Consider the following 25,259-nt stretch of genomic DNA (forward strand, 5'->3'; position numbering starts at 1 on the left):
TTAGTATGGAAGATTCTGATCTCTGCAGCATGCTTGTATTCTAGTAGTTGTCAGGGCACATTTCTGTAAGATGTTTGCATAATCTCTGCTGATTTGTATATTATCTTACAAAGCAGTATCATCTGACTGTGGAAAATCTTAAATTCTGAATAGACTAAGCATATTTAAAATTCCACCAAACTTGCCATGTCTGAGTATTGATGAGAAGTACAGGCTCTGGGCACTGCAGACACCAGCTGATCTGAACTTAAACATGTGTGACCAGGTGAGTAACAAATTTTAAAGCATTTAGATCACAGGACATGTGGCAGATGCTCGCAAATACCAGCACAGTGTTCCCTGGAGGAGTTGTCTGTTTAACTGAAAGCAGAGCAGGGAAGGACTGTCTGATCTGTTGCCGTGAACATACTCTAGAAATTAAATGGTTTGGTCAAAAATGGTTCAGGTTGTGCTGGGAAAGTGGTTTTTAGAGTATGATTTGCCTCAGGTCTATTTCTGGCTGACCCAAGTTCTTTTGGTGCCGAGAAAACAAAGTACTTCTGCTTCTTCCCCTTCTGAGGAAAAGAAGTCCTCCCTTGGTCACAGAAGCTTAGTTGAAAGTCAAGATTGTAGGACATTAGGCCTCTAGTCAGACTTTGCAGTGATAGGCAATGCAGTTATGCTTATTTTAGCATCTGTGTAATTTCCACAGGCTTGTCCTTGCGCCTTTTTGTATCTCTCCCCTCTTTATTTATCTCTATTAAAAACTCACTGGACAGAAATATGGATTGTAAAAGCATACTTGCCTACCAGGACAGACATATTACGGTGATTTAGTTGGGTGGGAATGTAACGATGTGTGCTTATATGAAATAAAGCCAGCTATCACAGTTTGAAGCAAGCTTTAGGGGATAACGGTTTCTCTGCAACTTGTAATTACATTGACAAGAGGTGCTGCTAAGTTGGCAGATACAGCTGTTGTCAGAAATCTTTTTAAAGCGACTTGTCCTGCAGTTGCTAGGATTGCCATGGCAACAGGCTGCTGAGGAAAATGCTTGTGGGTGGGAAAAACGGTACTTGGCATTTATAAAGTTGAGATGGTGTAAGGAGTATGGTGTTCTCCAAAAACACTTGTTTAGAATTTGCTAATGTTCCATAATTTGAGCTTCTTGAACATTTTAATGAATCACCTGAGGGCACACCCTTCCACATACCAGCACAGTTTCCGATTCTGGTTTAAAGTTAGATCGTTTAGGCAAGTCTGTGCTATTAACAAATACTAATATGAAACTAGGTGCTCTTCAAAGTAGTCTAAATTTATAGTAAAATGCCTCATACTGAATTATTTTGATACTCTGTTTTTTGAGTTACAGTTGTGCTGTGAATCTGATTTTAAAAGAGGAAGAGGGCTTTTTGGGTTATTTTTGACGCACTGTGTTGAGATACTTTTATGTACAAAGCTGCCCTGACTAGCCTGAGCAGGCAGCAGCCAGCAGACTTTCTGTTCCATTTCTGTGTGTTTTGCACATCACAGACATTTTTGGGCTAGCATGCCTGAGAAGGAAACAAGCTGGGATGTAACCAAAGCCATACAGGTGAGGATGGAGTCCATGTGGGGTGTAGTGGAGTTTTGGTAGTGTATAGTATCGTCACAGTACTCAGATTGCTTCACATCACTCTTTTTTGTTACAGAAACAACTTTTAGGGTAGAGATCCCACACACTAATCCTAATGTGCTTTGGCTTATTTAGTAAATGGGAGATTTGAGCTACAAAGGACCTTGATTTTTCAGATCTTGTATTATAAGTGTGTATTTTAAGATATAAGTGTATTGTAAGACGGTTTGTGGATGAAAAAGACTTCTGGTTAGTGACTGGGAAAACACAAAGGGTTTTCTGTAAATTATGTATTTTTAAAATTAATTATTCTTAATTTATTTTTTAAAAGGAAAAGATGCTAGCTTCTACCTCAGTGCCAGACACCAGACTGGCACACATAAGACCAGATCAGAAGCTGTCTGAAGAGAAACAAATTCTCAGAAGGGAGAGTGTAAATCTTTTGCAGAGGGAGAGGGAGCTAGAACTGAAGGTTCAAGAGCTGAAATGTAAACTTCAGGTATGGGGAAATGCAAAGTGGACACTCCTCACTGCGAGTGTTTCTGACAATACCTCTGTGCTGTGTCTCATCACACTGCAGTTCAGCTGTGGATTGCTGTTTGGAACACAGAAGGATTAAGCTGGTTGAGTGAACACTTGTCTTGCCCTGGTCCAGGAGATGCAGTCACAGTGTGTTAGCACATATTTTGCAGTCCACTTGGTGTATGTACTGGCCTGCCACCACACTTGATGCAGCTTCTAGTTTGGATGTAGGTGTTCAGTTTGACCATGGAATCACTTTGTGATTAAAAATGTGCTTTTGTGCAAGGATGTAATCTTTGCCTGGTTTTTTTCTTTTTCCCTACATAGGGGGAAAAACAGATTTCTGTGTGTTTGGCTAAGAATTCCTAAGCATCACGGAATGCTGTGGAATTTTAGAGTATTTCCTTAACTGCTGCCTAATAAAATGGATGCTTTTGTTTCTTTCCTGGCATTATCTGAGAAGCACAGTACTTACTAATAGTTAGTGATATGGCTAAAAAGGCTGTGAATGATTTAAAATGTGATAAACAGCAGGTATATGAAGAGATTGTGTGGAAAGATGTTATGTTTGCATGAATTCAGAAAAATGTTGTACAAACAACAGATACGAAAGGAAAATCTGCCTCTGTGTAAATCCCTTTGGCACCCCCCAAACCTGAACTTGCACTCAGCTGTTTCTTTTTCTTGCAGACTAAAACTAGTCATAACCAGCTTGGCTATCTGCTTAACTTTTTCTAGAACATCTATGTTTCTACATAAACCAGGCTGTCATTGCATGGATCCTCCATCCACTGAAGATACAATGTTTGTGCACTTCTGTGCAAACTGAATTGCCACAGAACAAATGTTTGCAGCTAAGAAAAAATATTTGAATGTAAGGAAATCTTACACACAGTCTGATGATGTTTTGAAAAGACCGTTTTCTATAAATTTTAATTACTGTTTTGTTTTGAATGCAATTAAATTACTTTGAATGAAAAGGTTGTGGATACTCTCTTAAGTGAGAAAATATTTGCTCACTGCTAAAAACACTATGGTAGGCAATGATTTATTTGAGAAGGGTGATTTGTGCTGGTGGTGGCAGCTTTGAGTGGTACTTAAAGTGCCATCATAAGACTTTGGATGCACATCTGAAAACACAAAATTATTTAAATCCTTCTATTTTTTTTTTTGTTTAGTGTGTTTGTTTTTCTGTTGGCATTCTTGGTTTTGTTGTTTGTATTAATATCATATAAGTGAGCCTGAAAGGCTAACAACATTTAAAGACTGTTTCAATACCTAAGGGGGACTTGATAAAAACATCTCTGTGGAATGAGAGCAAGAGTTTTTAAATTTAGGTTGCCCCTTGAGGGATATGGCCTGATGTGTTTGGGCTTTTTCTTGGGTCAAGAATATTCCTTATTTTGTGGTAAGAATATTCCTTGTAGGAACGTCAGGCTGGCTGTACATAGAGTGAGAGTTTTGCTGCACCACTTTGATGTGTGGCAGTGTTGGGAGTGAGGAGTTTAATGAGGCCCTGGACTTGATATCCCTGAACTAATGGGTGGGAATCTTCAGCCGGGGAAGAAAAAATTCCATGTTTTCTGGAGACTTGCTAGCAAATGGGGAGTAGTTGGAGAAATGCAGTGCTGAAATGAGAGGAAGGAAATTAACCATTAACCTTTACAAAACTATTGAAGAAAATAAAATTATTCTCACTGGTTTGTATGTCTTTCTAGGCATTTTGTTAGTGTTTTGAGGAGGGCCAGCTCTGTATGTGTTTATCTCTAGTTTTCAAAAGTCTAGACTGTGGTCTGTGTGTTAGTAGGGCTGGTTGGCTGTTGTGACTCTTGATGTATCTTTCCCTGACTTTGTTGAAACGCTGCTCCAAAAATGATAAATAATTCATAGGGAAGGAAGCATCTAAGAAAACTGCTGAAAGCTTTGAACAAACCCTACATACTTATATTAAAATAAAAACGAGAATTTTGGCTGTTAGGGGGAAAGCATCGATAACATCTAGGTATGGGTTTTTTTTCTAAAATTGGACTATTAATCATTGCCTTGCTTATCTCTTGAAGCCATGCCTGCTTTTTTGTTTCCCAGAAGTTTAATTTTCTTAGTTTTCTAAGAAAAATACAGTGTTGCATGTATGGAGAGGGGAGTTTTTCCCAAAAGCATGGCTGAAACCTGATTTTTTTGGCAGCTCGTTTTGGAATTTGCATTATCTGCCTCTCAGTGCTTATCAGATGACTTTGGTTCCCTTCTGCCCCTTTACTAGAAGAGCTTTTAATTCTATCTCCAAGGAAGATGCTAATTAGTAAATGCATCTAGTTGCTAGAAGTAACTGGGTAGTCAGAGTTCCTTGGGTGTTTGTATTGCTGTGAGAGGTGTATCTCTTTGGGTAGCCCAAATCACTTTGCTAGTTTTAAAAGAAGAGACAAAAGTGCAGAGGGAAGAGACTTGAAATAGAAGTGACCATCAGCTCCTTTAAGAGGGAAAATGTATACTGGAATATGTGTGTGTGAAAGATGAGTTAAGGAAATTACCAAGAGAGGAAATAGGACAAAAAGGTAATTAGGGGCAGGAGGGAATTGTCATGTACAACCTGGTCAGTACTGAGGTATAATGAATGTATTTTTGGTGCTTCCTCTTTGCTTTAAAAAAAAAAAAGAAAAAGAAATGATTTAACAGCTGCATGAGACAAATTGCTGCTGCTACCTTTGAAAGAAACTAAATTATTAACATGACAGGTATTATCTGAAAATCTGTAAGTTCAAGGGGCCTGAATAGAGTTAATTTTTAAACTGCTTGAGTTGTGGAAAAAAAAAATCATGGCAAAATGTTGTTTCCTCCTTACAACTTAGGCACCACAAACAAGAACAACTGTTTTGGGGAGCAGTCCTTACAAGCCATAAAAGTGGTTACAAAAATTTGTCTCACTGTTCTGTGTTCCTTGGAAAAATTGCACAAGACTTAGACAGAGTATGGCTTAACTCAAAAGAGTATTTAATTATGCAGAAATGTGGTATGTTGGAATTATTGTTTTTTTTAGAAACCAGAATTTAACAGCTATTGACATAGTATTTTGGTTATAAATGTAACCAGACAGCATCCGCACAGCATGAAAACATCTGTCCTTTGCTAGATAACATCAAAAGCTTTGCTACCTTTGCCACAACTGATGTATTGGTGCACTTTTATTTTTTGTGTGTGTTAAACCTAGACTTCTTGACACCCTTTCTTTTGTAAAGAAATATAAGGAAATCAGAACAAGGTAACTAAAAGGTTTCTGTTCTGCAATAGTTAGAAACCGCTTCAGCTGCGCAGCTTCAGTGCCTGTCCTCAAAAGCATAATGCCACCACTTCGTGTGTGCTCCCCTCCTATGGGGAGGCGCTGGGGGAGCGGGCTGGGAATGCGGTGGGATGGGAAGATGGATTTGTACAGGGGGAAGCTGCCATCTAGTGCAACTTCTCTGGAGGCACAGACCTGAAGAAAGCTGCCGGCGTGTGCTGCGTAGCGGTGTGGTAAGGATGGGGCTGTGCTGCTGTCGGGAGCGGGGTGGCTCCCCCGTCTGTGGCAGGCGCTGTGGAAAGGCAGGGAAGGGATGGTAGTTGTGCATTTGGGAGAATGACAGCAAATACGTTGTGGCTCTTTTCAGCTATAACCTAAACCACTTTAAATGTGTTTGCTTAAGAAGCTTTGCTGTTTTATACTGAATTTAACAGCTTGTGGACTAGAAAATAATGAGCTACAAGGGGAACCCAAGTAAGTTCTGGTTTTGTTGCTTGTGAAGGGAAAACATCTAGAGCATGACATACATTTGATTGCTATTGGAAAAAAGAAATTATTTTTTTTGCTAAGCCCCAGTTTCATTGTTTAAACTTGGTAACATTAAGGTAAGTGTTAATAAGCAGGTGCATTTTTAGTGTTGCATCCTGTGTGGGGGAGTAGTGCGTAGAAGAATAGCTAGGTTGTGAGACAGGGCTGTTTAGGGATTGACTTTAAACAACTTTACTGATGCCACGTGAAATAGTAGCAGTTGCAGTTTTCTGGAGATTATGAGGGTGATTGAGCTCAGTGGGGTCCATAAGCCATGTTAAACAACAGTCCACGAGTAAAGCAAAGCTGTCTTGGCACTTGTTCTCACCCCATTGTCCAGTTTGGCTTTGACTCAGTTGGGTTGGAGATAAAGTGAAAGAAAATTGTTAATGCAGATCAGAGTTAGAACAGATGCAGATTCAGTGGTGTGACTGGAGAGTCTCAAGGTCATTCATTTGATAGAGGAGATAGTTTCTTTGGTGCCGTTCTGGTGGCAGTGTGTGTGAGGTGTTTTGGGGTTGTGCTTTTGGGTTTGCTTTTTTTTTTTCCTTTTTTTGTGTTCTCAATCCCAACAAGTAGCATTCCATGATAAACATCATGTAAAGGGCTTTTATTCTTGAAGACTCCTTGAGTGATGTACTAAATTGTTGAAGTATTAGACAGTCCGGACACTGACACCTGTTTCAATTGTGCTAACACTGAAGTCATGTCTGCACAACACATTGTGTCTTACACCGCCAAAATACTTGAAATGCTGCTGAAAGGAGCTTACAGCACTTTGATGCTTCTTGTAGCTCCACATGTATTTGTGTAGTCCTCTTGTTTTGTGTTGACAGTGTGTGGCCTCATGTGTGGCTTGAAAACTATTTTTATTCAGGAACACCATAGCCCTCACCCCATCTCCTCATCCATTCTGACACTATTCCTGGTTGCCTAAGCTAAGGTGAAAATGAATGGTGACATGAAATCCTCTGACTTTTCAAGAACATGCAGTTGTAAAAAAAAAGAAATCCTGCTCTCTGAAGTGGGGAAGTTATCATAGCAATCTCACAAATATTCTAAATGAGGAACAATGAAGAAGACAGGAGTTCTGCTGAATGTCAGGTGTCCCCCAGAGTGCCTGAGTGCTGCAAAGGGTATGCAAGCAGTAATGAGTGTGGAACTGTAGAGCTCCCTGCAGAATTAATGCAGTTTTCAAGATGACTAAGTAGCAGCTGGAAGCAGGCCATTTTAAGACTCTTGTGGGATTTGTTCTAAGTATTTTGAAATGTTTGGTAAGTGAAGGATACAGAACACAAGTTTTTCTGGCATCGTGCTACAGCTGTGGAGCCACAAAAGTTGTCCTGTTTTAATGCACAGTGTAGTGATTCAACTTTTTATTTTGCTGAGAGTAATTTTTAAGGATCTATTTTCTGTGTTGTACCATCCCACAGAATCTTGGCTACAGTATTTTCAAACAGAAGAAATGTCCAAGATGCACACAGTAAAAAGGTATGTTTAGTATTCTGCCTGTCATACCCACTTAAACTATACTGACTGTAGGTAGGTGAGCAAATATTTTTGATAGTGCAACCAAGTGTGATGATGTCACTGATTTTGTTTCCAGCTCACTTAAAATGAAGTTCATGCAAATTCATTGTACAGGAAGCCCAGTGAACCCAAACAGATGGATGAGATAGCTGGCTATTAAACTGAAGCAGACTGTTTAATTCTGCTTAATCTGTCAACCTAACTGTCAAAATTGGCTTTACTGAGTTAAATCTTCTGTTCAGTTGCCTAAGCAATGTGCTATTCCTTCAAGATCCCCAAAGTGCTGGTGCCCTCTCTCACTGTGACAAGCCTCACTTGTTTTGAAGCTCTTGGAACTGAACAACTTGCCTTGGGGAAACCTGGTGCATGCCAAACAACTATCACAGGTGCGAGTAAACCCAATAAAGTTTGAGTGCAGAGTAAACGGCATTATTTCAGTTGTCGTTGCCTGTGCTTTCTTAGTTGGCTTATGTTGGTTTAACTGTTCCTCTCCTGGATACTGTCCCAAAAATAAAGATGAGTGACTGGAACATTTGTTCTTAATAAAGTATTTATATAATGTGTGTCTTGGAAACATAAGGAGATAATCGGTGGACTGGGATATCACTGGGACATGGTGTGTACGAGAATAACAAAGATAGTTCTTCTGGAGTGGAAATGCTTAAAAATAATTTCAAAATGGATAGAATTTGATGTAAATTCAGTGTCCAAAGAGGAATGTAATGGTGCTGACCACTTTACCAGCTCTCCCATGAAATGTTGCTGAGAGGATGGCAGCTTCACAGATGAAAAAGCAGGGGTAATTAAAAGTTCCCTTGGTTGCAGGTCAAGTAGATACTCATAGTAATAGGGTGTAATATACATACTGGCTTTTCAGACACTATAGCTTGTTTTATGTGGATGTGTCTGCTAATTTGTGATTACAATTTTGAAAGTTATTGGAGACTGTCGTGTACATATTCAGCATTTTTTTTTTTGTGGGAAGAATTAAAAAAATATTCATGTTAATGTTTAAAAAAGGGGAACTCTTCAGTTGCTCATCAGAATTAAAAAGTGGGGGAGGGTGGGATAATTTGAACCATTTAAGGATGCAAGTTGATGCCAGAGTTAGTTTTAGCTATTCTGTATACTGCAAAATAGTACCTTGCACTAAAGGGAGCCAAAACCTGCTCTTGTGAACTTTCATAAGCATTGCTATAGTTATCAGAAACGTGGTGGTAAGCTAGCTTGGTATGTTGGTTGGTGGTTGTTTGTGTGGGGTTGTTTGCATGGTGGTTTTTGTTGTTGTTGTGGGGTTTTCTTTAATAAACTAAATTTTGCAGTTTGAGAAGCCTCTAGCCTGTTTTAAAGGAATTTAATTCTACTGTTTGCAAGTGTGAAGAGCTCGCATCTTTGTAAAGCAGACTGTTAAAATGCTGCCCGTGTACTTAATGGTCTGTGCAGTTAATGGGCATTATTTGAGCCATGAACTGTCTCATGTACACAGGCTGGAAGGAGATTTGTCCAGTGGCCCCCAAGCCATCTGTTGAGCTCCTGGATTTTCATTTAGTCATGTGTAGACTGTTAAATTTTCTCTAGTGCTTGAATTGGTATTAACTGGATTTTGGTTGCCCGGTTGAATCTTCTGCTACATTAAGTTTCTATTGCTCTAGTTTTTGTAATATCCTGCAGAAATCTTGTCTTGGAAAGTATTCTTCATGAGATGGGGGTCTTTATTATTTTTAATGCAGTGAGCTACAGGAATTTTTTTTCAAAGTAGCTCTTGTCTTACACAGGAAAAACTGACGGAAGTTTGTAACAAAAGTGTGTGCTTTTGGTCACCAGAGATGCCCCAAAGTGCAGGAGTGCTTATTAAATCTTTTCTGTTGTTGTTTCATATTTTTAAGTGTTGAAGCAATAAATTCTGTTCACCTCTTATTGTAGAACTTAATCCATTGGTTTTTGTAATCCAGCCCATTAATGTCTGGCTGAATCACAGCAACTGTTCAATTGCTAATCTAAGTACTTAAAGCAATCTGTCCTACAACTTGGGGATTTATTTTTAGTTGGAGTTTGTCCATCTTTCAATTTCCAGCCATTGCATCTCATTCTGCCCTTTGTTACAGGTAAAAGGTTTCTAGTCAATCTTTCATTGATATTTAAAATTCCTGATGAAGTCCATTTTAAAGATTTCACTAGATAAACTAAATTTAAAAACACTTTTGAACCTGTGTTTTTGTATATTTATTTCAAAGGTATCTGCAGAAACATTTATATTACATATTGCTTGTTAGTAGGAGATGTTAATTTGATTGTTCTTTGGCTCCATGTGAAACTGCTATTAGTGCCATGTTAACTCTTCTGTTGTGTCCTGTTTCCTCACTAATTGCCCTCCACGCCAGACTTTCCAAGATTTTAAGGCACATATGTGTGCGTGTGGTAGGGAAGAGAACACATGCCAGGACAGCGTGTTAGAGGTACTTCAATCATTTTACTTACCTTTTTATTTTGGAGATGGCAGCAAATCTTTACAGCAAGTCTGTAAAACTGTAGCTTGGTCTTCCATGTTCATATATATTTTCATATTGCTGTGGGCATGTTGGGTTAAGTTACAGTGGAAAGAATGTTGCTGTTTCTGTCTGAGTGTGGATTCTTAACTTCATCCATTTCAAAAGATTTGTTTTTGCTGAGTCTGATATGTCCCTTGTCTGATAGGAATATGGGGTTCTTCTAACTAATCCTGCCAGTCATTCAAGGAAGCTTTTTGTTTTGTTTCTAGAAAATTATCTTTAGTTTAATGATCTTTCTGCAGATAATCAGTAGGGAGTTCACAGGCTACCTACTCTTCCTGCTAGAAGGCAAGAATTTTTTTATTCTAGAGAATTCTTTTCCAGCAAGAAATCTTTTGCAGTCTGGCTTTGTGGATGTTATTTCAAAGGTATGGAAGTGTGGATGATCCAAATTCTAAATTCTGTAATATAATCAAAAACTGGAGCACAACTAGGACATTTTATGTTTTCAGTGGCAGTTAAGACTCCCACAGTTATCAGCAGTCATGCAGAAACTCTTCCTTTAGCTGTCTGATCATGTAGTCATGCTTTTACTCTGTGAAGCAAGGCAGTCATGTCATAGGAGTAGAGGTTAAAAAAATTTGCTTTTTCACTAATTTCTCGTCAGGCATGTATTGTGTTATGCATACTTCACAAGGATTAATGCTTTTTTGGTATCAGTTTCTACGTTCTTTGGGTGAGAGTTGCTGACTTGCTTTTCCTTCTGTTTAAGAAGAAAGAGATGAATTGATTATCAAGTGAGATGAGGTGCAGCAGAACTTGTACTCAGTAGTGACAGAATTAATTTCAGAGGTGGATCAACTGCCCCTCTCTGAGCACTCAAGAGCGTTACAGGTGAGGAGGCTGCTCTGATCAGTATTGATTTTGAAACACTGAGAACCTGTTGAGGGTGTTTCTTCAATGTGAAACATTTTATGGTTGGAGACCCGGCAGCAGCAGATGATGCTTTAGGTTACACTTCCAAGTGAAGCTCTACAGCTGACAGCTGTGGTTCTTAATAGAACTTTTGATCCTGGTCTCCTAGAGGTTTTGTTTCCAGAGGCAAATTATTATCTAGATCCTGGATTTGAGCAACAGCTTTTCTTTTATGGTACTGTGTTTGGTGACTAACAAGACTTCACAAAGCACAGAATATTTAGAAGTTGAGTGTTAATGAGAGAACCCACAATTAAAAAGTCAATGCAGTTATCCTGTAAATTGTGGTAGTGTATTGGTTGGTTGGATGGTATCTTCCCTACCAAGAGCCTCTTTCCCTCCCAGCCAACCCAAAACAGAAGGTAAGGATATAGATGGGGAAACAGGCTCCATAGTAGCAGTAAGAACTTTTGCAGAGGACTTTGCCAATAACAATTTTTCTGGCCTTTGCTTTTAGAAATAATTAATTTTCTTCTTTTTTACCTCAGCAATATTACTTCCCTTAATTTTGACTGGGCAAGTGTATGTGCAGAAGGTGATGTTTTGTCAGTAGTTGGGCACTTTGTCTGTACAAATTCCAGAGATTTATTAATCCACACATATATGAGCCTGCATTCTTATGAATGATCACCAAGATTACCGTCTGCACATAAGTTTGTGTAAGGTTGGAGCAGCAGTAATGAATTGAAGCATTCAAATTTTCATGGAGTTACTCAATTGCCAACAGAATTATTTTTCAATGCCATTAAAAAAATGTTTGATACACATTTTTTTTTTAATGGTCTGATATACAGATTGGTATCAAATTGGAAAAGATACTGGATAGGTAGTATTCCGTGGCTCTTTATCGCTGGTGCTCTGTGAGCACCCTGCTCCTTCAGACGGAGAAAAAACTTGTGGCATGTGGTTTCTACTGGTTTATAGTTGGTTTGGGTATTTTTTTTCTGTGTGCATGCTTGAAGGTTATGCTATGTGAATCCACTAGGTGGTAGGCATTAAGCATCTTTTAGCTAATTGTACAGCAGTGAAATTTTAAGAGTGTTTTGAAAATATTTGAAGAGGTACTGAAATGCTGCTAGTAGGTGTGTTGACTGAATTTTGAGCTTTAACTTAACGGTGTTGATGGTCCTGTCTTGTGATAGGAGCTGGAACCTGCTTCTGCATCCACGTGCTTGTGAAATTGCTAGTGTTTTAGAGAACTGTGTTTATAGTATGAAAAATAAACGGGAAGAAATAGGACATGACTTACAGGATTCCTTCCTCGAGGACAGCCTGATGGAATACATGCAGATACTCTTCTGGTGTGACTAGTGCTATTATTTTTGTAAACAGAGTGTGATATTGGATATGAAACTGTTACCGATCACTTTTCTCTGCTCTATTACCCACTTTTGGCTGCTGTTAAAAGGGGGGATTTTTTCTCTCTCCTTCAGAGTGTTCCATTTGAACCTGGCTTTTACCTTGCCCTGCCATTTTCTACCCATGTGTCTCCTGGTGTATTGAATCCCAGCTATTCAAAATAATGCAAGGAGATTCTGTTGTGAACTTGACTGATTTAAATAGTCTCTGTAAATATAGCACAAACCTCTTCCTGGTACTTACTTATAGGGAAGCATATTTGTACAATGCTCATGCCACTTGGCTCAGTTGGAAATTGCTGTTTAAACAGCTGATTGTATGGAATGAATGCTGCTCATTGTAGCAGCTATTGTTATGAAAGTAGGTTTATAATTTTTATAAAATACTGTTGGCTATTTTTTTTTTTTTTGGTCACTGTATTCAGTAAATATAATGTGAGGAAATTCTTATTCTTTTGACCCCAATCTGAACTTTTGCTGTGGTGTGTCTAGTGCCAGTTCAGGTTGTGGCATCATCATGCATAGTTCTACAAAACTGTTTAAACTCACTTCCTCACCTCCACAGTACCTGCAGCCCTCAGAAAGGGGAGGCCACTGCTGGTCCAGCCTCTGGTGGTGGTGTCAGTCATTTTACTTGGTGTTCTACTTGGTTTCTCTTACCTCTGCATTTTAAGGGTCAAAAGGCTTTAATTCAGAAACATTCCTTGGCTGCTCACCATGTTTCTTAGTACAAATTCACTTTGTTTTCTGAATTAATTTTTTGATTTTTTTTCTGAGTTTGAGCAGCTCTCTGAGGAGCATTATAAACTGAACCCCATTTGTCTCTTTATCTTGATGAGTATGAATTTAAAGTCCACTGGGGAGAAGTAATGAGAATACTAATAAGTTCTTATGAGCTGTTAAGCTTTTTTTTGTGGTGTATTTTTCTTCCATGCTTTCAGTTTAAAAATCAGAGGCAATGATTTCTGTCTGTGTGAGACTCTTTTCTTTGTTGCATTTTCTAGTAGACATACTGGCACTTGATCTCACAGGAAAGTGGAATGTAAAATAAAGTAAAATATACTTCACTGGATGTAGAAAGAGACTTTTGTAGTAAAAGTAATTTTATACCACCAGATAGTGCTAACTTTTTCTGTGTTAAATTAATCTTGATTTTAGTAGGTCATATGTGGTCACAGAATTCATCAGGTATGCAAACCTGTTTTTGTTTGATTCACTTGACACGCAGGAGCTGACAGCTTCTCTGGAGATGATGTATGGTCAAAATTCTGAAGCAGATGACTCAGGAGGTATTTCAATAGTTCTTTGAATGGAAGGGCATTAAAGCAAAGAAATTAATTTGTGTCAGAAATAATATGGGCAAAACTCTGCAAATTTTTGCTGACTGGTTCAGTGACATCTTACAGGTAAGATGAACAATCTGTCTTTCCTGTTGGTGAAAATGATTAAATATGACACTGTCTATCCGAGTTTGTGAGGAATAGGCATTAGTAGGGACAACTGTCTGTGGCAGGGAGATTGTGCTTATGAACAATGGCTCTAAATCTCAGTTTCTCAATACAGAGGGAAAGGCAATGCATTGAGGAATAGAGTGTGAATTTTCCTTTATTCTTGGTGCAATGAGCTGGAGTTTACACAAAAGATGTCCTCTCAAAAGAAAACACAGATGTCAGTACTTTTATGCAAGTATTATTTTGGGTGCGCTCTTCCATCTTGGTTGTGTGACTGAAATGCTTTAATTAGTTCTTTCAAGCGTCTTTTGGATAGAAAGATTTCAGATTTTAAAAGGTTCTAGTTCAAAAATGTTGTTGAAGGTGGTGATGAAAGACTACTGTAAAGAGCAGCCAATCTGACTGGATGTGATGTAGGCACAGGCTGCAGACAAGTATATAGATTTTCTTCCTCATTGAAACACTGAGTGCGGAGAATTTATACAAATAAAGCACACACCATTCTGCAATAGCATTCTGATGCTCTGTCTCAGTCTGAGTTGTAGGAGGTCTGGAGCATTGAAGTTGGGTGCAGGTTATTTGTCTTAAAAGGAGGTGCATGGTACAAGTGGATTACCATTCATTGAGTTCAGCTTGTAAGGAAAACACAAAGTAGGGAGGTAACTTTGAGACTTTCCTATCTCTGTGCTTAATATCTATGTTCTTTCTCAGTTTAGGCCTCAATCTTCCTGGAAAGACTGTCAGCTGCTGCTTCTCCATTCCTGCAGGCCCAGTTTCCTTGATCTCCTTCTTGTCACTATTCCACATAAATGTTCTGTGTCAGCACAACTTCCCTGCCCCTGAGTTGTACATAATCACAAGGGTTGTGCCCTCTCACAGTGAATAAATTTTCTGCTCTTGCATTTCATTGTACCCAGAGCACTTACTGTATAATACTAGAGTGGAGTATAATGTTAATGAATATAATTACTTACAGTTGTTTATAATCATGTTATTAGAGGGGACAAACAAACATGCAGGTGGGTTTTCAGAGTGGTATTCTGCACGTAGAATCATGGCTGAAGTTTGTTAACATAGTGACAACTTTGGTTTACTTATTTCAAATCTGAACTTTCCTGCAAAAGCTTCATAGGTACAGGAAAAGTACAGAAATTTGGTATGGCTTCGTAGAGCACTGGCTGGTAGGTCAAGGTGGAAATTTTCATTTATCCTTCCTAGTCACTTCAACTTCTGCTATGCAATTTTTCTGTTGCAATTTAACTTCTACCTCCTTTAAAACAGGGGGTGAGCAATTGTGTAGAGGAAATGCTTGTTTGAAGTGTTTCCCTTCTCTTTATTTTAGACATACTCCTTTTCCTCTCTTCCTGAATTCAAATTCATCCACTGTAACATCTATAAAAATCTATACAACAGGAAACGGGTCAGTGACAGACAGGAAATTTTCCCAGGCGGTATGAATCCTTCCCAGCATGCATCTCCAGGCTTTCAGGAGCAACACTGTCTGAACTCACTGCTCAAGTTTTACTTTTAGTTCCTTTAAGGTTAAGACAATCAAAAGTGTTCATAATATTTACTGGAATACACAGGTTTGATAGGTAAATGAACAAAGTGGGGTTTGCAGGTTTGTCTTATGACTGTGTATCTTGCATGCTAAACACAGGACCATATTTCTATTTTAATTCTGGTTGCCAGTGTAATATCTCTTCTCCTGCAGATATGAGCAACAAAACTTTGCTGAAAACAATATTCAGTGTAATTGAAAGCTGATCTTACTGATTTTTCTCTGTCCCTTTCTACATTTTATAACTTGAAGTTATTTCTGACTTTTATGAAAATACTTATGGTTTCCTGGTGAAATCTTTAACCTCATGCCACACTTGATAAACTGTGAAATAGATCCCAGGATGTGTCTTCATCTCAGGCAGTACCATATAGGAATGGAAATCTTATGTATTGCTGTGTGGGCAGCACAGGTTGATTTTTGACATGAAAATCAATAGGAGAAGGATTTTGATTCTTCTACTGTTTCATTTTTCGATAAAAAGCAAAATGAGATTAGGAAAATAAAAACCAATCAAGGGAATGCTTAACTTCATTTTTGCCTAGTGATTCTCAAATCTGTTAGTTCTAGAAATTGTTACATTACTCAAGTGTGAGGTGAGATCTGACATGAATCCTGATTATATTTCCAGTAGGTTAAACTCTTTGCATTTCTTGCTTGTTTTTGCTGTCTGATTGCTAACTTCTCATTTTCAATTGCAAGGCTGATTTCTTGGGTGGGTTTGGTTTGGTTTGGTTTTTTTTTTGCCTTTCTGCTTTTTGAAGTGTTGTAGCTTGATGCCAGAAGCATCTTCTGATTCCAAGGAAGAGGTTTGCAGTGGGGATGAGGATGAAATTCTTGAAAAGTTTGAGTGGGCTTAACTAAGAAATATTGGGAAAACTGGTTCTTCCCTCTCTGTGTGCTGAGAAGCTTTCTTTGAGCTTTACCAAGTTTTGGTGCATGTGCTGAAATACAGGTGAAAATTCTGTTTGGAATAATGGGATTGTCTCTCTGGGTCCACGTGTATGCATAAATTCCCTTTTTCCAGTTTGAGGAGATTTACAGTTTTTCGTCCCTTTTATTTTGCATGGGACAAGTTTTCTTGCCTTACTGGTATTCTTTTCCTGTGTTGGTGTTAGCCTTTCTCAGTTTTTTACATTTTCCAGTAAGCTTTTCCTCCATTCTCTTTTGCTGACTCTGAGGTACTTTCATTGTCTCTGCAATGAGAGTCCCTGCTGTGCCAGAGAATGGCCATTTCAGTAAATGTTGCACTCGTCCTTTGATGTCATACTAACAAAACCCCAGTAGTTTAGCCTGCTTGTGAATGCTCTTGGTGACAGAACCAGTGACTCTCAATGGTTGTGTGCTTTAATCTTCCATATCTATTTAACTGTGCTAGCCTTAAAAAAACCTCTTTAGTAGCATGTGGCATATGAAATTGAACTTCTGTGTAGAAGTTCCAGGCAGTTTTATTTTGTTGAAACTCTTGGATGAACTCTTGGACTTGCTAACTTCCCTCTTAGAATCTCTATAAGAAGAGAGAGAAAAATCTGATAGATTAATTTTCCCATTAATAATGGAATTTCTCAGTAAAGGTTTTACATCTTAAACATTGGTGTGTATAAATGGAGAATGACTCTCAATCTTTACTCTCTCTCTCTCTAACTCAGTCCAGGAGCATGATGAAGCATAGAAGGGACTAATTATGAGTACTTAAAATAAAGTTTATATATAATGTTCACCATGAGCAAAGTATGATCACTATAATACAGAAAAGTTACTTGGCCAGTGTTGAGGTCACTTATGCCTTATTTATTTCTATCACACTGATCTGTACAGGCAACCCTTTCTGATACATTTCTTTTTGATAAATGTTCCTTTATCTTTTTAGAAGAAAATTCTAGGAGTCTAGTGGTGATGAGAGGTTGGTTGGGTTAAAGCTTCAGAATCCCAGTGGTACATTGCCTTAGCCAATACTTCATTTCATACATTTAAATACAAAGATACTTTCTTAAAAAATAAAGCAGTGAAAGCTGGAATCTCTAGATTTGTGGCAAATCAGCAGTATGCAGCTTAAGGGGATTGAGCTTTAAGAGAATGTTGGTTTTTCAGAAGATTGTTAATGTAATTAAAATGAAACACAATAAAACTCCTCTTCTGTGGGGAAAGACCCTGAAAAGCTGAATTCAAATAGGCTCCAGGCTGTTTCTTTAATGCATTGAGTAAAATATTAAAATAGAAAGATTTAACAATTTCTGATTTTTTTCTTTTCCTCCTAGTTCAAAAAACCAGGCAGAGGAATGGCTGAAAAGAAGACATGTAATTAACTACTTATTATCTATTAAGAAAACTGTGAAAAGCTTAAGGGCCCAGTTAAGGTGGAAGCTGTTTGAAAAGAACAACTTTGAGACAGTATAAAAGTGTTATAATGTTGTTATTTTTGTCTGTTGTTTTCAGATTTGTTACGAAACTTTAATTTTGTCTGTTCCAAGTAAGTGGTAACTATGTAGAACAGTTTGTGTTTTCTGAATTCAGTTTTTGCCTTTCAGTGTGGAAGTTTTACAGGCCCCTGAGACCAACCTTGAACGGTTTAAAAAACAAAATAACTCCACTAACCAACCATCAAGAAAAAAACCAAGTACACAGACTTTTCTGTTTCAGTCTCCAGCCATGGCACTGTGCTTTTAACTAACCCCCTCTGGTGACAGGTGTTGTTCACAGCCTGAACAGTTTTGTCCAACCCTTTCTGGTGTGCTCATTACTTTTAACTTTGTTGATAATGTGTATCTCTTCTCCTTGTTGACAGAAGTCAACATCTGTTCCAGTTTTCAGGGTTCCCCACTATTCCTTAGAGAGGTTTAAAGAAGGTAAATACTACTTCATCTTCACTGCTGTTGGCTCGATTGCACATTAATTATTCTGATGATGATGCTTAAGGAAAAAAGGAACCTGCACTTTTGCCTCTAAGCATTGTAAAGGGGCAGTAAGCTCCCAAGAGGGATTTAAAATGAGATGCACTAAGGAAACCTATTGGGAAAAGGATTCTTGAATAATGAGGTGACATGAAGAAAATGCCTGCTTATGGGAGAAAAAAGTGAATGAATTATGGAACCTGGTGTTGCTGGTAGATTAATGACATCTCTGTTACTTTTGTATGTGACCACTTAATTAAAATAAATTAAAAAAAGCTCTTTGACTTAGGAAACAAGTTAGGCAAAAGGCTAGAACATTTGGCTTGTCACTTAAATAAAGGGAACACCTTTCTCAGTGATTAGGTTTTCAGAGATTCTCCTGGGTTTCCAGAAAGGAGACTGAGTAAAATATGCACTTGAGAATATGTTCAACTCCAGAACTGTTATGTGGAAGTTGGTTTTAAATCCTGGTATAGTACATTACTGTTGCTTGGTATAATAGTAGAATGAGAATTATACACAGACTTTGCTATTCCTAATGCAGTCTGATGATTACAATGATTTTGAAATGACATAAAAAACTTCCTCTTTTACTTCACATAAAATTCAATTCCAGCGGTCATAGGGAATTGTACTACTTGTTGACAGCTGATTTTTCTGACAGGTGATTCTAGGTACAGATGGTGTAATTGTGAAAAGTACAAGACCTGAGGAAAATGTTACACCTCCCTGCAGGTATGGGCTGTGCTGAAATGAGCAGCTCATGTGACAGAGCAGGGAAGTTTCACTCATGGTTCACAGCCTGGATCAGGTCTGGGCCTTCTCTGTAAGGGTGTCAGTACTGCTCAGTGCTCCTACTTTCTGTGTAATCACAAAAGGATGGAGCTGGCCACTGATGTGTTACCAAGGGCTCCTGCCAACCTGCAAACTAGACTCCTCCAGTCTGGCCAGAGCTGGTGCTGGCTGCCATCATGGAAGGGGATAGAATCTCAGGGCCTGTCTTTTATTTTGACAGTAGACAGTCCCAATTAGTAGGTAAAAAGCAGAAACGTGGAGAAGAAAAAATAAGCAACCTGGCAGAACTGAAGTTCTTCAAAATATTGCTGAAAGTCTTTCTGTATTTGTTTGTTGTTTTTTTTTTTTTTTTTTTAATTTGAGAAGTTTTGAAATTTGTATTCTTTGCCACCTTATGAGATTTAATAGTTTCTTAGTGCATGGTATGCTAGGGAGGAGAAAGCAGCCTACTTTCCTGCATTAGGTGGTGTGTTGGACAGCATCTCCTCCACCTCCTTGCTGTCTTCTGGCACTGTATTGCTGCCTCCACAACTCTGGAAACCTCCCAAATTTGAAAAGCCACAAGCTACCCAGTAAGTGCTCATGTTCCCATGCAGCAATTTTGCATGAGCAATTCATATATTTGAACTGGTTCACAGAGTACCAGCTGGAGCTCCAGGTATGTGGGCAGGTCTTCTTGGGAAATCCTGGCAGTTCCATCATCTCTACAAGAATGGCTTCAGTAAATCCTCCTCTCCTTAAATGCTGTTGCATTTTAAGAACAATTCCTAACAGAGATGTGGACTGCAAGGTGATGAGTAACCACTGTCCATTACAGTAACCACTGTGCTGAGAAGATGAAGCTGATTCATATAAAAGTCACTCTTCATTGTGTTTTATTCCCCATTTAGAGAGCAGTTGCTTAAAATTAAGTAATTTTTCTATTTGGATGAATGAGTGATGAAATAGATTAACTAACGTGTAGCTTGATATCATAGATGTTTATAAATTATTAACATGGTAGGATTTAGTTAGAACACTTTTGCTACCATTATTCAGATCGTGCTCTGTGCTAGAGGGTTTTTCACATACAAGTGAGGACAAAAGAAAATGTAAAAAAACCCACCAAAACCAACCAAAAAAATCCCAAAAGAAACAAAGACAGTTTTACAAATGACTGATTCTTGAAGAGAATATCTGGAATGCAGCGAGATAGGCATTCGGGAGCCTCATCCAAGTTTGCCGGGTGAATTTCAGATTGCTCCACATGTAACTGATGTTCATCTCAGACTTGGTGCTGCATCAATCATTTGATGGAAAATTCTCAGTATTGTGTTCAGCAGTTGCCAGTTTCATGTTGGGAACCTGAAATTGTGTTCTCCCTCATTTAGTAGCAGTGGCACTTCTAAAATGGAGACAGTGATTTTTCCAAGAGCTCTGCTCATCTGTGTCCCAAGAGCCCAGCACTGACTAAACACATTTCCTTTTGCTGTTTATGTAATCGCTCAGAACAGAGGCATATTCAGCTTAACCTGCAGGCAGTGTCTGAAAAATGATGTACTCATAACGTGCTTCTAGGCAATAGTGAAGACTGGGGGGATTTTACTTGGTTTATGAGTACAAAGTTCACATTTGTCAGAGTGCGTTTATCCCTCAGCATTTCTTTAACATACAACTTGGGCATGGACTTTTCAGTCATATTTTAAAAAGCCTATTTCTTTTGACCTCTAGAAGTTTCCTCATTGTTTTTCCCCTCTTGTTTCTGTGTAAGGGAAACTTGAGCCCCTTGCATGTTTTACCTTATTGTAAAATTAGAAAACAATCTTTCCTTGCCATCTTTTCATATCAATCTGTTTTCATTTGGAACCTGGTGAATATCCTTGACTGATGTTTGGTTTTTGTTTAACTAAATGGGAAAACCCACCAATGTCATGTATTATATATCTTTTCATTTGCAGCTTTGCATTCAAACCCAGGAATTTGGCATAAAAGAAGATGAAACACCTGAGGTAGGTGTTGTCATGATATGTTAATTGTCAGATGAGGATGATAAGATTGTCCTTGTTTAGAGGTGGTTGATTGGATTTTAAAGTGAAATATTCATTTTAAGTGCTGGGCTGAGAAAATGTTCCTAATTGCCTGTTTGCATAATTCTAGATAGCCTGCACAAATAAAACAATTGAGAAGGTAGAAAGCCCCAGAGTTTTCTTAATATTTAACTCAGATCTCAGAAGGAGCAACTAATAATTGAATGATACCATGTTATAGACTTGGAGAGTAAGTCATTGAGATTCAGCCTCAAAAGAGGTATTGATATTAGAAATCTATTTTTTCTGAAGTCAGGAAGTTGACTTTTTTCATCTGTCTCACTACACAATGACTGCACAGTGTTTGAACACTAATAAACCCGCCAAATTCAATTTTAATCACGTAAAAGCAGTTGAAAAAGTGTACTGTGCCCTTTAGTCTTTGGTTTGGGTTTCTTTTTTTTGTGCAGCAAGTTTTCCTATGCCTCTGAAACAAATCTACAGGTATATATATATATCTGCATGATACAAATTGTTGCTGATGTTTTCATTCTTTCTACTCTCAACTGTTATTCTCCGCCTGCCTTACAACTGCAGCTGGTGTCTCCTTGAACTCTGTTTGCAGACCCTTTTTTGAAGCTTATGTTTGCCCAGTGTTTCAGTGACTCCTGGAGAATAAGAAGTAGATCTGTGCACCTTCATGCTTCACAGCTTGGCTCTCCAGCTTTGATGTCAATCTTCACTAACTTATCTTTCTCTTGGATGTTAATTATAAGCACATCATTTTAGGGCCTCATATCTATGCATTCTTTACCTGAGTGCTTGTCTTTCCCTGGGTTCATTTTCTTGTGTAACTATTTCCTATAATCTTTCAGTCTTCTGGTGAGGAGTTAAGACCAAATAATAAATCCCTCTTTCCTAGTTATACTTGTGTATTAATGATTTGCCAGCTTTACAGAGGTGACTGTTTAAGCATAGAGCTAACTTACAAGAGTTGTGTTCGTTATGAGCTTAGTGTATCCTGTCTACTGTGTTTGGGTTAAGAAAGTGTCATGATACAGTACCAGGCCAACACCGCTGTGGTGGCTCCAGTGTCCCAGCACTGTATCACTGCCTATCACTGATACAGTACTGTAAGTAATCTTGTTTTATTACATGACTTCTCCACAGTGTCTTTTAATAGCTTCAACTGTTTTCTGCAGTGGTGAAAGTCTGCATTACTGCAGGACTGTCTACCAAATCCTCCTACAAAATTATTTCCAGTGGGGCTCTACCACAGAAAACAGAAGAATAAAACATGCAGCATTTGAGCAGGGAGGTTATCCAGTAAATAGTATGTCTTATAGTTCATAATAGTTGATTGGTTTTTTTATTAAAAATTAAGTGAATCTCATGAAACACACAATAGTATGGGAAAGAAGATTCAGTACATCATGACTGAATATTAGGCCAGCTAGGGGGTTTTAAACGTATTTCACAAAAGTTGGACAGAACCATCTGCCCAGAGCAGCAGTCAGGATAATGCATAATAATCCTTAGATACTAACCCCCCCCTAACTTTCTCTCATGCATAAAGGAAACTTACTTCAAGGATGTGGAAAAGATTTCTTGGGACATTAAAGCTAGTTGATTCACTTCTGCTTCCCATAAAATTTCTGCTGTAATAATGTTTTATAAATAAGATCTGAAGTATGCAAATCAAAATTTTAATGGCCAGTTTCAGGGTATTATACTTCTGTATTCTTCTGTCACAGGTACCCTCTGAAGTGCAAAGAGCTGCTCTTATCTCAAGAACCATTAATGAATTTAGCTGGTATTGTTTTTAGCAGGGATTAATACATTTTACAGCTATTAATAAGAGCAAATTTCTTTGACTTTTTCTACCTGATAAAGAAGTACTTGATCTTGACTTTGTCAGGTGATACAATCCTAATCAATATAGCACTGCTGGCAGTTTTTAAGGATTCATTCTGGATGTGTGTGCATGCACGTGCCCTAACCACTAAAGTCTACCAGAAAGCAATCTGTGCTGCCTGCAGTGCACAGAAATACAGATGAGAGTTTTACCAAGAACTGTAATACTAATAAATATCTTTCAGCTGTTTCTTGGGGAATCTTTTAGACCTCTGGTTGTTAATCCTTGTCCCAGTTCTTGGGGAAAATCTATTTTGCTTCAAAGTGCTTTATCTATAATCAGCTTATTCGGAATTAATCTCCATGCCCATCTGCAGGCTCCTGACAGACTGGTAATTTCCCTTCCATCTCAATCTCGTGCCCAGAGGAATTGTATACTTGTAACTAGCAAAATTTCTGTTGTTTTCAGCAAATGCAAATTTGCCACAGGAAAATAACATAGGGCTTTAAAACACGGACATTAATGTTAGGTAACTGTGTAGCAAGAGCAATGTTTTAGCAGTAAGATCTTGCAGCCACTCATTTAGCCACAACAAGATTCAATGTTCAGTGTGTTTCAGCATCCAGTTTTTTGTACTAAAAAAAAATAAAAAAAGCAAGTAAGATCAAACACAATGAAATGGAGTAAACACGATGAAATGTTGTCCTACAGCCGTTTTCCTTGTAGAATCAATTTTCAGTTTCCTTAGGGTGAGAAGGGGATATGTGTTGTTTACAGACATTTGACAGTATCTTGAAATGCAAATACACAAGTACAAAGCTTTTCAAGCTCTTCAGATGCTCAGATTTTCTTCACTTTAATTTTAAGTGTGCAGCCATGGTTCACTCTTGTATTTCTTTGCATGTGTTTGGATCCTCTTTGCTAGAGATTTTCCTTTGACTACTTAAAATGTTTTATAAATATTGAACAATCCTTTATGCCTGCAAGATCCACAGTTTTCAGATCTCATCTTTTAACCCAGATTTCAGGTTACTTGGGGAGTGACTAATTCTCTGGAGTCACTCTGATAACTAGTGAGAGCTGGAAATCGCTTGTTTCTGTCTTCAAGTTTTTGACTACTTGTGTACAATCCCTTACATCATATCCTTCTGTCTGTGTGAAATAGGGATAGGTGAGAGATGTACAGTTGTCTTGTATTTTGCTGTTAATATTGACCCGTGTCAGAGGAGTTCCTGGCTTGGAGACTGTGAACAAGCAAGCCTTCTTATGGAAAGATTCTGTTCCTGTTGAGTTTTGTTAATCTAGATTTCTAGATCAGCATTTGAGATTGTCTTTCTAGTAGTCCCTTTATCCAAATCCAGTGTGTGCTCTTCCTCCTCAACAGCTGATGTTTATGCATGTGTGTAGAGCTGTGGATTTATGTTTTGTGTATGGAGTCTAGTGCTGTTAATGTGCTAAGTATTTAGGCATGTAATCCCTTCTGATAAATCCAAAGAGCCTAAGTGTAAGTGATGGTTTAATAGCAAAATAGCTGCTGTTGGTTTGGAGTTACTTTGGGTTTTTTCCCCCATGTGCTCCTCTAGAGAGATAAAACAATATGACAAATGTTAAAAAGATGAAGTTATAGAAGGTGAATGGCACCTATTTCATTCATTCTTAGTAGAAAGACCAAACTGAGTATTTCTGTAATTTATAGTAGTTCAGTGAATTCATATTCCAAAATTTCAAAACCTCATACTCTTCTGGCTGGCACTGGGTTGACAGAGATGGTGCTGAACATTTGCTTGAATTTTGTTGTTAATGAGCACTATGATGTTAAGCGTTGCTCTCCGTTGGGAATGCTATGGCACAACATCTTGTGAAGGCTTTAGGCCCTAAGCACTTACAAGATGTGTTCATCAAATGCTTGGTTGTTATTTGTAATCGAGTTTGTTTTGCTTACTGATGAAATCCTTCTTCCTCTGTTTGTAGGATGATAAAGTTAAATCTCTTCTCCTGAATTTGTTCTGCTGTAACAGACTGATGCCTGAGCAGGTGCTAAGGAATGATTGCTTCCTCACAGTTGGTGCGATTCCAGTTTCACTGCAAGCAGGTGAAGAGTATGAGACACATGAAAAACAAAATTCTGAGAAAACAGGTGGAAAAAAAAAAAGTGATTAACCAAGGGAAATGGAGTAAACCCTACTCAATAGATGAAAAATTTTCCATCAGGTGTTTGTTTGAGACTTGTTTTGAAATAATTGACCTGATCTGAAATATCAAAGAATAAAAGGTTTGGTAGGTGCATTCATTTTTTGAGATTATACAGTCTTCATTTTGGTTTATTTTTAAAGTAAATTTTATTTTAATTAAGTATTTGGGATTATAAGTGTGATTTTATTGATTGTGTTCTTGATTTGTCAGCCTTTTACTTTTACTTGTGTGTGGGC

General features: G+C 38.1%; 1 protein-coding gene and 1 long non-coding RNA gene across 2 annotated transcripts; both read left to right on the forward strand.

Annotated features, from left to right (window-relative positions):
• The first annotated feature begins 1,529 nt into the window (after nucleotides 1–1,529).
• Nucleotides 1,530–14,504, forward strand: STK31 (serine/threonine kinase 31). The gene is given in 9 exon segments (XM_069004754.1): nucleotides 1,530–1,574; nucleotides 1,927–2,094; nucleotides 3,175–3,178; nucleotides 4,008–4,122; nucleotides 4,968–5,128; nucleotides 10,714–10,832; nucleotides 13,500–13,555; nucleotides 13,557–13,677; nucleotides 14,439–14,504. Coding segments are annotated over 9 exon segments (855 nt in total).
• Nucleotides 14,505–14,779: 275 nt separating this feature from the next.
• LOC138105700 (uncharacterized) lies at nucleotides 14,780–24,888 on the forward strand. The gene is made up of 3 exons (XR_011148622.1): nucleotides 14,780–14,903; nucleotides 20,907–20,957; nucleotides 24,802–24,888. It is a non-coding gene; the product is annotated as an uncharacterized lncRNA (long non-coding RNA).
• The last annotated feature ends 371 nt before the right edge of the window (nucleotides 24,889–25,259 follow it).

Source organism: Aphelocoma coerulescens, chromosome 2, assembly GCF_041296385.1.
Source record: "Aphelocoma coerulescens isolate FSJ_1873_10779 chromosome 2, UR_Acoe_1.0, whole genome shotgun sequence".
In the NCBI taxonomy this organism is placed as follows: Eukaryota; Metazoa; Chordata; class Aves; order Passeriformes; family Corvidae; genus Aphelocoma; species Aphelocoma coerulescens.